Below are 15,162 nucleotides of genomic sequence, written 5' to 3'. Positions count from 1 at the left end.
ATCCAATTGTGATGAGACAATATGTATTTATAGAGTTAGGGAGGGGACTTAGCTACAAAACCCTAGTTGGGCTGGGCCTGCTCATCAAAGGCTTCAGTCAACTAGAAAAGCCCACACTTCTGCTTCACCTAGACTTTACTCACAGATGCTAAGCCCATTAACAATTGATCACCAACAACATGGGCTAACACAGCAAAGAACTATCCAATCAACCCAAGTTTTAATAAAACCAATAAAATTTAATGTAAGCCCAAATAAAAGTCTAACATTCTCCCACTTGGGCTACATTGATTTTAATACATATATATTATATATCAAAATAATTTTGTTTGAAAACGACTCATGGGTTGAACAACAGGAAAACATTTGTGGCCACTTTAAAAACTGATAGTTCTCTGATAGCATCTCAACATACCGGTCCAATTTAACCTTTGATAATGAACTATGACAGTCATATTGCTTTTAGCTCAACAAAAGACATTCATAATCACAAATACCAAAGTATTAAATCGACATGGTCAATAAGTCTAGTAGTGTGGTAAGGAATTATGTTCAACATGTGATCAATATAAAATAACATAATATCCTTATCAGTCCTCAATTTCACTGATACCGTGATGCTTAATAAATAAGCCAGTGAAATTAAACATACACCACTTAAAATAAGTTAGTGTCACTAAATATGCTTAAAGAATTAAGCCAACAACATATCATTGTCATTAAGCAAATATACTTAAAATACAATGATCACAACAAGATATGAACTACATGCTTTCAATTCAATCATTCTCGAGAATATAACAAAACCTAATTGAAAACATATCCATTCAATAATAAAAAATATTGAAACATAAAATGTAGTTCATAACTTTATTCAGAAAATTATAAATAATAATTTCTAAAAACAAACAGAAAACAAAACTCCCACTAACCCAAAAGATCAAAAGATTCTAAAATGCCCATATTAACAACATGTTTATTAAACAGCACGACACTTAACCCTTTGGTTAGAGGATCAGCTAACATCGACTCGGTCTTGCAATTTTCAATAACAATGTCTCCTTTCTTGACCAAGTCTCTGACAGTGAGATACTTTATTTCCATATGTTTAGAAGCACTACTAATCTTGTTATTCTTTGAAAAGAAAACAGCAGCATTATTATCACAATAGATTAGCATAGGTGTGGAAATAGAATCAACCACTCGTATCTCCGAAATAAAATTCTTCAGCCACAAAGCTTGCAAAGATGCCCCATAACATGCAACAAACTCAGCATACATAGTAGATGACGTGATCAAAGTCTGTTTGACACTCTTCCAAGAAATAGCAGCACCTGCCAAGGTGAAAATATAGCCAGAAGTTGATTTTAAATCATCTACACAACCACCAAAATCTGAATCTGAATAACCAACAACTCGAAGATTGTCAACCTGCTTATACACAAGCATAAAACTCTTCGTTCTTTGCAAATATCTCAAAACTTTCTTGGCTGCAACCCAATGATCAAGGCCAGGATCAGATAAATATCTCCCAAGAACATTTACTACGAAAGCTATGTCAGGTCGAGTGCAAACCTGAGCATACATCAAACTCCCTACTACACTTGCATAAGGGATGTTCTTCATTGCTCCTCTTTCCAAGTCGTTCTTAGGACATTGCTGCTTAGTGAACTTGTCCCCTTTCAGAATAGGAACAGAATTGGCTTTACATAAATCCATGTTGAACCTTTTGAGCACACGATTAATGTAAGCTTCTTGAGATAAGCCAAGAACTTTTCGATTCTTATCATGATGAATCTCAATCTCCAAAACTAAAGATGCCTCTCCGAGATCTTTCATATCAAAATTGGTAGACAGAAAACTTTTGGTCTCATTTAGTAATGACAAATCACTGCTGGCAAGTAAAATATCATCTACATAAAGAACAAGAAAAAATATGATGACTCCCACTGATCTTCATATAAATACACTAGTCAAACTTGTTCTCGATGAAACCCAACAGTGTCACAACCTTATCAAACTTCAAGTACCACTGGCGAGATGCCTGTTTGAGACCATAAATGGATCGTTTCAATTTGCAAACCAAATTGTCATTTCCATTTTCCTCGAAGCCTTCAGGTTGAGACATAAAAAAAATTGCTCACTCAATTCTCCATTCAGATCGAACAACAGTTTTAACAATCATTTGATGTAACTCTGAATCAAAATACGCAACTAAGGCCATAATAATTCTGAATGAATCTTTAGTAGAAACAAGTGAGAAAGTTTCAGTGTAATCAATACCTTCTCTTTGAGTAAAGCCTTTAGCCACTAAACACGCTTTAAACCTTTCAATCTGTCCATTTTTATCCCTTTTAGTTTTTAAAATCCACTTACAACCTATTGGTTTGAAACCATCAGGTAATAGAACTAACTTTCACATATACATTATTTTTGTCCATGAACTTAATCTCATCATCCATAGCTTCTATCCATTTTGAAGAGTGTGGACAATTAAGTGCTTCACTATAAGTAAGAGTTTCCACAAAATGACCAAGATCACATTCACCTTCTCCAAGGTAAATAAATTTATCATCACACCTTATATAAGAGGTACTTCTGGAATAACCTCTATTTGTTGACCATCATTTTGAATGACATATTCCACAATTGGAATTTCTTCAATAACAGGATTTTCATTAACAACAGGAGCTTCTTCATTAATAGGTCCTTCATCAATAGTAGGACCCTCGTCATCTTGGATAGTAGGAGCAATATATTCATCAGCAATGGGAGCGTTATCAACTAGAGTAAGAATAAGACTGCTATTATTATCATCTCTTGAAAAAGACATAGGAATAAAAATTCCTTTAGATGACTCCCCCATTTCAAGAGATGGTGAATGAATATTTTCAGCAACATCAAAATTTAGCAGTCTGAGATTCAACAATTCGCGTACCACGAGTAGGACAGGAAAAGCGATAGCCTTTTGAGCGCATTGGATAACCAATGAAATAACAACGATTTGTTCTCGAATCTAACTTTTCAAATTAGGATCATAAATCTTTACTTTAGCTGGACAACCCCATACACAAAGATGATTAAGACTAGGCTTCCTCTCAATCCACAACTCAAAAGGATTTTGGGAACAGATTTACTGGGAACACGATTTAAAATATAAGTTGCAGTCATGAGTGCTTCACCCCATAAAAACTCTGGAAGATTTGTTCTACTTATCATGTTTCTGATCATATCCATGAGAGTGCGATTTCTCCTTTCAGCAACGCCATTTTTCTCAGTGAACCTGACATATTGTATTGAGAAACTACACAATTTTCTGGAAAATATTCAGCAAAAGGCCTCATGTGTTGTTTAGATTCTGTATAACGACCATAATATTCTCCTCCACGATCAGAATGAACAACTTTGATGACTCTTCCTAATTGTTTCTCAACCTCATTTCGAAAAATTTTGAGTTTATCAAGGGCGTCAGATTTTTCTTTAATTAAATAGGTGAATCCATAACGAGAAAAATCATCAATAAAAGTGATAAAATACTTATTTATGCACAACGTGGTGGAATAAGGACCACTGATGTCTGTGTGGATAATTTCCAATAAAGATTGACTGCGGTTTGCAGTCTTCTTTCTTGTTTTAGTCAATTTTCCACCAGTACAATCAGCACAAGTATCACAACCAGAAACATCAACAGGAGAAAGAATTTTAGCTAGAAGTAATCGATCAATTCTTTCTTTAGAAATATGACCCGATTTATCGTGCCATAATAATAAGGATGTTATCTTAATATAAGATTTCTTATCCACAATATTCACAGCATTGAAAAAGGAAGCTAAGGAAATCAATGATAATTTGAAAAGAATATCAGAGTAAAAACAGTTTCCAATTATTCGGAGTCAAACATAATGTTAACACTATAATTGGTAAAACGAAAAGAAAATCATTGTTTAACTAAACGCGGAAGCGAAACTGAATTACTTTAAAAGTAAGAATCAAGAAAGTACTGTTCAAGACAATCTGAACACTAAACTGTAATTCAAGAATAAATATGCTAACATAGATAACATCATCGCTAACATAAGTGCCACTTTAAGCTTTGACTCCTTCTCACTTATCTTCTTGAAATCCCTTAGCCTCTGGTTGTTGTTGTTTCTCTTCATATTTTCTTTATCCTTTGTTGGGCTTGAGTTGAGAAACAAAGTGAGAAGACTCATTCTTTTCATTTTGTTAGCTTGCTTGTTTCAGCTACACACTGAGAAATTAGATCACTAAAACTCCATGTTTTATTATAAGTGTTGTAGGCTGTCTTGATAAGATTGAAAGAGGCAGGAAGTGCATGAAGAGCTCGATGAATAATGAAAGAGTCAGGAAGAGGAATATTATGATCTTTTAACTTGGACTGAACATTCACCAATTTCAGAATAAAATCACGCACTCCTTTTAATTCATCATACTTAATGGTTGTCATTTCATCCATAAGATGTCCAGCTTCAGCGTTTTCACCAGTGTCGTATAATTTTTCTACAGCATTGAAAAACTCTTTGGCATTTGTAGTGTCTGGCAAACCACTCAATAGATGTTCAGGAATGGATCTTTTCATAGTAAGAAGACTAAGTCGACTTGACTTTTCCCATTGTGCATGATGAGTTCTCTCGGCAGCTGTACTGGAGTCAGTAAGATCAGCAGGTTTTTCTTCTCGTAGGCACAAGTCCAAATCCATTATGCCTAAAGTAAATTCAACATCTCGTTTCCATGTCTTGTAGTTGGAAGCATTCAAAATATGGATGGAAGCATTATTGTTGTTCACAGAAAAGGAGACTGAAAAAAAATTCAAAAATTAAAACTTGAATAAGCAATAATGAGCAATGTATTAGAAAATATTGTAGAATCAACTGGTCATTATAAACTCCCCTTTGGGGTGAGAATATAACACACACATGATCTACCTTCATGAAGTTAACAACAAAGGAAAAAATACATATCATTTAAGAATTTTATTACCTTTGGGCAAATAAATTTCTTAAAAATATGTATTAATTCAAGCAAAAAATAATAATAAATTTATATATTTAAATTATTACCTTTGGGCAAATAATTAAAATATATACATTTAATATTAACTCACTTCATGGAATGTGAACTAATATATGTAAATACTACCTTTGGGCAAGTAATTACACATATAGTCAACCAAAAATATAATATTTTCTTCAACATGTGAAATTTGGTGATAAAACAATCATTGAAAATTAATAATTTTCAACCAAATTTCCAAAAGAGATATATAATTGCTTTTATTATATTGATAATAAAAAAAAATAAAGTGTCCACCATAACACATTATTTTTATATCAAATAATCAAGTTTTATAACTTTAGAACAACAAATAATCATAAGATGTGAATATAAGAAAATTGGTGGAGACTACATAGTCAAGATAAATTAAACAAGAGAGTGACTATGTTTTATGGAACGAGAAGAAACTCAAAAAATTTTCTATGATTGACAAATTTCGAAAAATTATCAAAAAATATTTTTAATAATTTTTTAACTACATAATTATCATTAAAATAATAATAATTATTAAACGGAGTCAAAAAATTAATTAAAAATCATAGAAAAATCAGAAATTAAATTCTAATAACGCTGAAAAAAAAAATCGTCGAAAACGGACCTCCCAGTCGGCCCCACGCGCCCCCACGCGCCGCCTGCGCGAGTGGGCTTCGCGGCTGGGCTGGTTCTTCTTCCTCCAGCCGGTTCCTGCAAGCGGGTCACGCGACCCGGTTCGGCCCAGTCGGGTCTGGTCGTGTTTTCCGGCCAAAAACTCGATGAAAACACCGGAATTTGGATGGGTTTTGCTCGGGATTGAATTTCTAATTGATCTATGCTACTAATTTCGGGTATTAAAGGTTAAATCTCTAGATTTCAAGACAATACCAATCCGAAAATTGAAGAACACAACAAAAAAAAATTGTAATGCTAATCTTAGTTTAAATCCGAAATTAATTATGTAGGAACATTCTTAAACAATTGATAATGAGTTATCTATAATCAATTTTAGATCAAAAACAATAAAATCAAAATACACAAAATATAATTTCATATTATAATCATATAAACCCTAAAACTTTAAATTTAAAATTCTCTTAATATACACAATGATTTCATGCATATAATATATCAATTGATAGAGAATTTAAAGATCAATAAAATCCCTAAAGTTTTAAGATTTATAAACAAAAAATTACACATAAAATAATAACGAAATTGATATGAAATTATGGATAATTAACATATACAAATTAATTATACTAATTATAGGTTCTAAATCATATACAATAGGCAATCTGATACCACATGTTAGATAAATTAACAATTAACCCAAGATCTATTTGTATATAACATAGAACACAATAGTAGTATATGATAATTGAGTATGTGTACCTGATTGATCCATAGCAATTATCTCTGTTTGATCCACAGCAGTTACTCCAATTCGATAGTGCAATACTATCAACTAAGTCTTCCTCCCTAGATCTCTAAATCAGAAGCAGTTTATTTTCTCTGATTATCAAAAGGTATCCAATTGTGATGAGACAATATGTATTTATAGAATTAGGGAGGGGACTTAGCTACAAAATCCTAGTTGGGCTGGGCCTGCTCATCAAAGGCTTCAGTCAACTAGAAAAGCCCACACTTCTGCTTCACCTAGACTTTACTCACAGATGCTAAGCCCATTAACAATTGATCACCAACAACATGGGCTAACACAGCAAAGAACTATCCAATCAACCCAAGTTTTAATAAAACCAATAAAATTTAATGTAAGCCCAAATAAAAGTCTAACACCTCATTCTCTGATGTGAGGGGTGGTTGGCATCATTATAACACATGACTTAAAGAAATACAAACATTTCTCTTTCTCCATTATTATTCTGAACATTTCTATACGTTTTCATATTTCATCTCAATTCTAAGTGTTGTGTTTAAATTTTGATTTTATTGATCAGATTTCACCTTTAACAACTAGCACTATTTGAATTGGTTGGCTAGTCTTCGTATAACTTGATAGTTTACTCAATTATAAAGGTTGCAAAGCTGGATCAAATATTGTTTGCAATAAAATTCTTACCCACTTAAAAAAAATATTGTATTATTTAAATAATATATATATCTTAACGTCATATATAGTATACTAAGTTAATTAAGCTAAATAATTGGAGCATTAAACTACTTCTTCATTAATTATCTCTGAAAAAAAAAAAAAAGAAAACCTATCTACCTCTTCAGTGGAGAAAAATACATGTTATATATACATGCACATGCAGAAGTAGTACGTAGTAGGACCACATGGGAAATATAAGATAAAAAGAGAATATATAGAGAGAGAATAATATAATTTAACAAAAAGCAACCAAACAAACCCTCCACATGCATATCAATGAAACTAAATTCCCACTTCCATATATTGGCAGTGGAGACACTTGGATCCATTATATTCCACACTTTAAAAAAACTATATGATGACTAAATACTATGACCTCATTCATGATGATGTAAGCACTAAAATCAGTACTATACATGTATATATATAGAGATATCCAACACTTTCTAGACGTGTCGGTTTTGTAATTGACACGTATATGAGATTTAATACTTAATTGAACCAATAACGATATAAACACGTATAGAAGGTGCTAGGCCCTACTGGTACTTTTTAGCATTTCCGTTGTGACTAAATGTGTTTTTAGTAACAATACTTGTTGTGACTAATATTAAATTAGTGACAACTTGTATCTAAATCTTATGTTCTAGTCACAAGTAACTTTTTGTTATGGCTAAAAATCAAATTTAATCACAAAAAATTTATGTTGTGACTAAAAAAATATCACTAAAAGTAACTATTTTTATAGTGTCGGTTGTCAATAAAACCTCTATTGACTAACTAATCAAATATTTCAAATAGTTAATACACGTGATTGAAGATAAATCGAAAGTAATTGTGTTATTAGGCTTTAGTGGTGCCCAACACCTTCTGTCGCCTCACGATTAGTTAGTAATATTTTCTGTAGTTAGTAATTAAACCCATATCGATATTACATCAAGGAAGATATAAACACCAATGATACTTTTTAGCAATTCTCAATAATTAAAGAGATATATATATATAGTTGGTGACATTACAAACTAATCAATAATGTGTATGTAATAAAGAATTTCTAATATTATATTTGGGTTTCACATAATTTAATTTAAAATAATTATTACGAAATAGAGTAATTTGCGCCATAAATACTTAAGTTCAACTCTCAGTTATAAATAAATACCTAAGTTAATTTTTAGCGATAATTCTGCAACTTCTGTAAGTTCCTGGTTGTTAAGTGTTAAGTAAATTATCACGTGACAATCCTTAATTGGTCAAGTCATTAAATTTTTATTTTTTTAAAAAAATAATTTAAATATACCAATAAAAAATGGCACGTGGATAATGACTTAAAATTTAATGGTTATGTACCTATAGAGTTCCAGAAATATAGCTGAGATATTATTACTGTCAAAAATTAAAATTAAGTATTTATTAACAACTGAAAGTTTAAACTATTTATAAAGTGTCGACAATACCCTAATAACAGCAATACTAATGTGCTCTGATTATAAGGCTCGAGGAAGAAGAATATGTAAGGCCCATTAATCTTTTTTGTGAAAATTACATTATATATCTACTTTACTTTATTTGTTTTTATTTTTATTTTTAATTTTAAATTCTTTAAGATATATATACTTTTATAGATAATGTGCACTGACAAAAGTAATATTTTTTTTATAATGATTGGACAACCCAATCACAAAAGTGAGTATATTTTAATGAAATAAAATATAAAAATATTTTTTATTAATAAATACAAAACTATCCCTTTTTCTTTTCTACCAAAAGCAATACATAATATATTCAACAATATAACTTTTATTTCACATAATATTTTCTAACAATACAAGAGCATACATATATATTAGACTTTGTTGGATGAAATTAAACACACAAACACAAAGGCATTGTACTCCGGCTGTAGACCATATAAAAGATAGGTTAAATGCTCCTGCGAAGATATGGGTTCACCAACGGAGGCCAGAGTACTTGCAGAGTGTTTTGAGTTTCTGCAAATATGCAGAGGCAGTGAGCCTGTCCTTCTTCAAATTCTATAAGGCAGTTCGAAAATCTGAGCTTCTGTCAATCGAAGCAGCAGAGTAAGTTCTTTCAAGAGAAACCCGAATTTCTGCAGCCGTGTTGAAGCCCACTATCTATCCGAGCATGGAATCGGAGATAGAGGCATAAAGCCAACTCATGAGCAGCCGGTTGTAGCGATGCCAAGCTGTAAACTCAGGATCGGTCTGATTTGATGTTGGGTCTGCGAATTGTGAAGGGCAAGCAATGGTACCATCAATGTAACCGTCAAGACCATTTGCAATGATAATATTTTGTATTTGCATTCTCCAAACTAGATAATTGGATTTCACTGAGATGGTTTGGTTGAAGGAAGAAAAGTTTTGAAAGGCAGAGGAGAAGAGGAGGGTGTGGCGGCGACATTACTAAGATTTTGTGGGTTTATGATTGTAGGGTTTTGAATGGGGTTTCGAGTATTTTCATTCTATTTGTGGGGTAGAACTAGTACACTCTATTGATGTCATGGGGAGCCGATTGGCTCTAATACCATGTCTTGGAGAGAACTTGCTCTGCTAGGGTTTCGTGGTTTCAGGTTTGAGAGGCTGAGTGTGTGAGTTAGGATTTCTAGACTCTTCTTGGAGAGTCTTTAAGCCAGGGATCAATACGACACAAGTTTTGGTGTCGTGGGGTTTAAACGTTGCCGTTTTTGTCTAATCTTAAGTTAGACAGAGGAAAGGTCGGTTTTGACTTTGTATACTGATATTATGTGTTTTGTTGGTGTAGGTTAAAGTGGTAAAAATCCTACAATACACATGCAGAAGTACTAGTACGTAGTAGGACCACATGGGAAATATAAGATAAAAAGAGAATATATAATATTGAGAGAATAATAATAATTTAACAGAAAAGCAACCAAACAAACTCTCCACATGCATCAATGAAATTAAATTCCCACTTCCATTGGCATTGGAAACACTTGGATTCATTATATTCCACTTTAAAAAAACTATATGATGACTAAAACCTATGACCTCGTTTATGATGATGTAAGACAATAAAATCAGTACTATACATGTATATATACATAGAGGTACTTAATACTTTCTACACTTATTATTTTTATAATTAACATGTATACGAGACTCGACACTTAATTAAATCAATAATGATATTAACACGTAAAGGGGTGTTGTGCACCAGTGCCTTTTAGTATATCTGATATATATCATAGAGAAATGCTATAAAACACTAGTAGTGCCTAGCACTCTCCTTGGTGTTACATCGCTATCGTTGCAATTAAGTATATCAAGTCCTATATATAATTTAATATAATAAATTTAAGTGAATTTTACTAACTAATCACAAAGAGATGCGTCTAGAAAATGTTAGGTACCATTGATTGTCCTTTTTAACTCTAAGGTGTTTAATATAAATGTGACTCCCTAAATTAGTTAGTAATTTTTTATTTTATTTATTAAATCAATTTATATATATATATATATGATCTAATATTAAAATACACTAATAATAATTTGGAGTTAAACCAAAATTAGATAGTACGCCAAATAGCAAACAATACAAAAGATTTGATATCTAAGTAGTATATGTATTTTGGTGACCTAGTTCCTTTTTTTTTTTTTGATGGTGTTGACTATTCATGATCTAATGTAACTCTTCTAGATTTAATTTAATAATTTTGTAAATATTTTTATAAAATCCAATATAATATAAGAGTAATCAATTTTTAAATCTCTATTTACTAGAAAAATTCTCATTATTTCAATGTGGTACTATAAAAAAATTTATTTTTAGTCACTAAGTAAATATAAAATAGTTGTAACTAATTATAAATCATCATTCTTATGTTGTGACTAGAAGGTTCATGACTAAAAATATTAGTCACAAAAATTACAATTTATTGTGACTAAATGTGTTTCTAGTCACAATATTTGTTGTGACTAAAACTAAATTAGTGACAACTTGTATCTAAATATAATATTTTAGTCACAAGTAACTTTTTGTTGTAGCTAAAAATCTTATTTAGTTACAAAAAATTTATGTTGTGATTAAAAATATCACTAAAGGTAACTATTTTTTGTAGTGTCGGTTGTCAATAAAACCTCTATTGACAAACTAATCAAATATTTTAAATAATTAATACACATGATTGAAGATAAATGTTATTGAGCTCTAGTGGTGCCTAACATCTTCTGCAGATGGCGCCTCACAATTAGTTAGTGATATTTTCTGAAAGTTATTTTATTAAGTTATATGAGACTCGATACTTAATTAAACCAATATCGGTATTACACCGAGGAAGATATCAGCCACCAATAATACTTTTTAGCAATTCTTAATAATGTGTATGTAATAATATGAATTTCCAATATTATATTTGGGTTTCACATAATTTAATTCAATAATTATTATGAAATATAGTAATTTGCGGCATAAATATTTAAGTTTAACTCTTAGTTGCAAATAAATATCTAAGTTTAATTTTTAGCGGCAATAATACTTAAGTTATAATTCTAGAACTTCTATAGGTATCTGACTGTTAAGTGTTAAGTAAATTGCCATGTGGTAATCCTTAATTGGTCATGAAGTCATTAAATTTTTATTTTTATTTTTATATTCTTTAAGATATTTGTCAGTAACATTTGATTGGACAACCCACTCACAAAAGTGAGTACATTTGAATGAAATAATATAAATATATTTTTTATTAATAAGTACAAAATTATCAATTTTTTTCCTACCAAAATCAGTACATAATTTATTCAACAATATAACTTTTATTTCACATAATATTTTCAAACAATACAAGACCATACATATATATTCGACTTTCTTGGATAAAATTAAACACACAAACACAAGTACTCTTTTATTCTAGTTGATTAGACACACAAACACATATTTTTAAAAACACTAAGAGTACATATAATATAATATAATAATATGAATATTTATTTTGTTTTCTGATGTTGTTGTATATGTTCTAGTTTTTTAAGTTTTCTAGCACAATAAGCCTCAACAGCAGTTTTTGCTAAATTTTCAACACTGATAGGTTTGTTAGCCAAACTTTTGTAAACAACCTTAGCTGTTGTTTGAACCGACGAAGCTTGTTCACTTGATCGTTTCCCAGTCATGCAATAAGTTGCAAAGGACTCACAATTGTTCTTCATAAGATCATATTGTCCAAACTTATTATTATTATTCTCTTCTGTGGCTCTTTGGATGACCACATTGGGCGGGTCACGTGGCGCGACGCTGCACGTGCCACTCCTTTTCGCGAAGAAATGGGCTGGTGACACTTGGTATTCGAATCGAAACACTCTATGGTGACCATTGAGGAAGCAATCTAAGCATGTTTTGATCACTCCTCGATGTTTTTTTCTGTTGAAACCACACACTTCGCAACAATCATCATCATCATCATCATCATCATCATCATCATTATCATCATATGTTTGTTGATAGTGGATTACCATATTATCTCCTACATATATTCCTGCATTTATCAACAAAATATAATTGTTATTAATAATGTAATAACTAAATTAGATGATAACATATAAGGAAGTTTTGTGTTAATAATCATGATTTTTTTTTTTGGTGTTTATCATAGTTATATTAAGTTTACAACAAATTTATAATAAAAAAATATTCATTAATTTATATATTAGAGTTCAAAATTATTAATTTTTTTTCTTGTATTTTTAAAGTATTCTATAAAAACAAAAAAAAATATTCAAACAACATTAAAATAACAACATGAAAATAATATTTAAATAACAACACATTAATGAGAGTACAATATAAAAATACATCAAAAAATTATATTTTTTGTAAATAAAATTATAAAAATATTTAAAAATTCCTACAACTATAATTTTTGATTTTTTTTTTATATTTTTTTTGTATTTGTGAAATAATTCCAAGAAAAAATATCTCTAATTATTTCTAAGTTTTGATCATAGAATTTGGTGTGACAAATAAAAAAATAGATTTAGTAATGGTAAAAATTTCTAAATAATATCTCTATATATATATAAATACAAACCGTGATGGGAGTAAAGGTGCAAAGTCCTATAACAGTAAATATGGTCTCCTGGTTTGAGCTTTCTCTTATTAATACTGTTAGAAACCAACCCCATCTCTCTCTCTCTCTATATATATATATATAGTATTTTTCTATAGTGAGAGACTCTTGTAATCGGATGAGCTCGTATTTATAGTCAAATTCACAGAACACATGCACATGCAGGGTGAAAAGTTGTTTATAATATTTATGTATATGTGTGTGGTATATTATATACATAATGCATGGTATTATATTTATTTATTTATGTTCTGAATAATTAATACTATTTTAGACCCTATATTCTGCAAAAATTATTAATTGTACACTTTGTTTTGTTAAATGATAAAATAGACTATATATTTTTCAAAATGATAAAAATAGGATATGAGCTTAATTTTTAACAATTTTATTTTTTAATATATAATAAACTTTAAAATAATTTTTAACATGAACAGATACAGAAAATGTAATCAGTTTGTTATTACATCTTTAGATCAGATTATTGTTAAGTTTTATTTTGACAAAAAATCAGTTTATGGTTCTATTTGTATAATTTTAGAAAATACTAAGTCTATTTTTTATCATTTAACAAAACAAAAAATCTAATTAATAACTTTTATAAAATAGAGTATATATCCAAAAATAGTATTTACCTTTGAAAGTGACATGATATAAATTGAATAATTGTTAGGTTGGTAACAAAGTTATATAAATATATATTTATATATGTATGTATAATATTAAGTGCATATATAATTATATATATATGCAGCATGCTGAAAATGAAGACATAACTACTAACTAATTAATACGAATTATATTCTTGAAAAGTACTAGTAAAGAGTAGGGTCCCAATTATAGAAGGACAAAGAATAAATTAATATGTTAATATATCAATAGAAAGGGTATAAAGAATAAACATGTTAAGATATGTAGTAAAGATTGGATAATATTATTCTGAAATAAAATATCTTATTAACTACTCCACTTGTTGTATTTGAAATACTAACTAGGGAATTATATTTGTGTTTTCTCCTTTAACCATATGTGGATAAGTACGTATAAGTTTCATAGAATTAACAAGGTTCATATATTGGCTAGGTCCAGAAGCAAAGAATGAGATTCGGCCCGTTTGCTGTCGCTCGAGAAGCATGGCTTCGAACCCACAATCACTAAATGGTCTTAAGAGAGAAGACCATCTCACCAGTCGAGAACACCAGGGCAGTCGACTAGATCCCAACTCCCTAGCCCAAAAAATACAAGCAGGAAGTCAAGGACCATGTCAATCCAGTACCCTTGGCAAGGCATTTGAGAATGAAGTACCCTACTAGGACCCAACATCTTTCTGGTAGCAGCCTCCTTACGGTCCGAGCTTGTTTTCCAGAATGGTTTTGGTAAAATCTCCACGTGGCACCGTTCTGAATCAGTGTAGAAGTTGCACATCAACATTCCATTCATAGAGGCCTTGGAACAAAGCCAATTTACCTAGAGTTCATGAAAGGTATTCTATCCAAGAAAAAGAAGTTAGAAGAATAAGAGATATGGTAGCACTTACTGAGGAGTGCAGTGCAATCCTGCAAAAGAAACTACCACTCAAGCTTAAAGATAGTTAGGTGGTTTCAATATTTCATGCTCAATAAGGGATTCAATGGAAACAAAAGCTCTATGTGATCTGGGAGTGAGTATTAACTTAATGCCCATGTCTGTGTTTAAAAGACTAAGATTAGGAGAAGCCAAGCCCACAAAGTGACTCTACAAATGGCCAACCATTCTTTGACTCATCCTCGAGGTCTAATTGAAGATATTTTGGTGAAGGTTAGTAAGTTTATCTTCCCTGCTGATTTTTTAATACTTGACATGAAGGAAGATGAGAATATTCCCATCATTTTGGAAAGATCATTCTTAGCCATGGGGA

At 30.7% G+C, this 15,162-nt stretch overlaps 1 protein-coding gene across 1 annotated transcript; it reads right to left on the bottom strand.

The window, feature by feature from the left end:
* Nucleotides 1-11,935: 11,935 nt before the first annotated feature.
* LOC115716771 (protein LEAD-SENSITIVE 1) lies at nucleotides 11,936-13,364 on the bottom strand. Its single transcript, XM_030645669.2, has 2 exons — nucleotides 13,227-13,364; nucleotides 11,936-12,674 (listed from the first exon to the last, which is right to left on the bottom strand). The coding sequence occupies exons 1-2, from the start codon at nucleotides 13,318-13,320 to the stop codon at nucleotides 12,130-12,132; spliced, it is 639 nt and encodes a 212-aa protein (XP_030501529.2). The 5' UTR covers nucleotides 13,321-13,364; the 3' UTR covers nucleotides 11,936-12,129.
* Nucleotides 13,365-15,162: the final 1,798 nt, after the last annotated feature.

The sequence above is a fragment of the Cannabis sativa genome, chromosome 5, assembly GCF_029168945.1.
Source record: "Cannabis sativa cultivar Pink pepper isolate KNU-18-1 chromosome 5, ASM2916894v1, whole genome shotgun sequence".
Classification (NCBI taxonomy): domain Eukaryota; kingdom Viridiplantae; phylum Streptophyta; class Magnoliopsida; order Rosales; family Cannabaceae; genus Cannabis; species Cannabis sativa.
Note: the sequence above shows the minus strand (reverse complement) of the source record. Positions and strands in the feature narration are given on the sequence as shown.

What these genes read in the sequence shown, in the direction of transcription:
- LOC115716771 (XM_030645669.2), bottom strand. Translation starts at nt 13,320, where the DNA reads ATGGGGTTGGTTTCTAACAGTATTAATAAGAGAAAGCTCAAACCAGGA. An exon ending in GCACCTTTACTCCCATCACG is followed by an intron (nt 12,675 to 13,226) that starts GTTTGTATTTAT and finishes TGATAAATGCAG; the next exon opens with GAATATATGTAGGAGATAAT.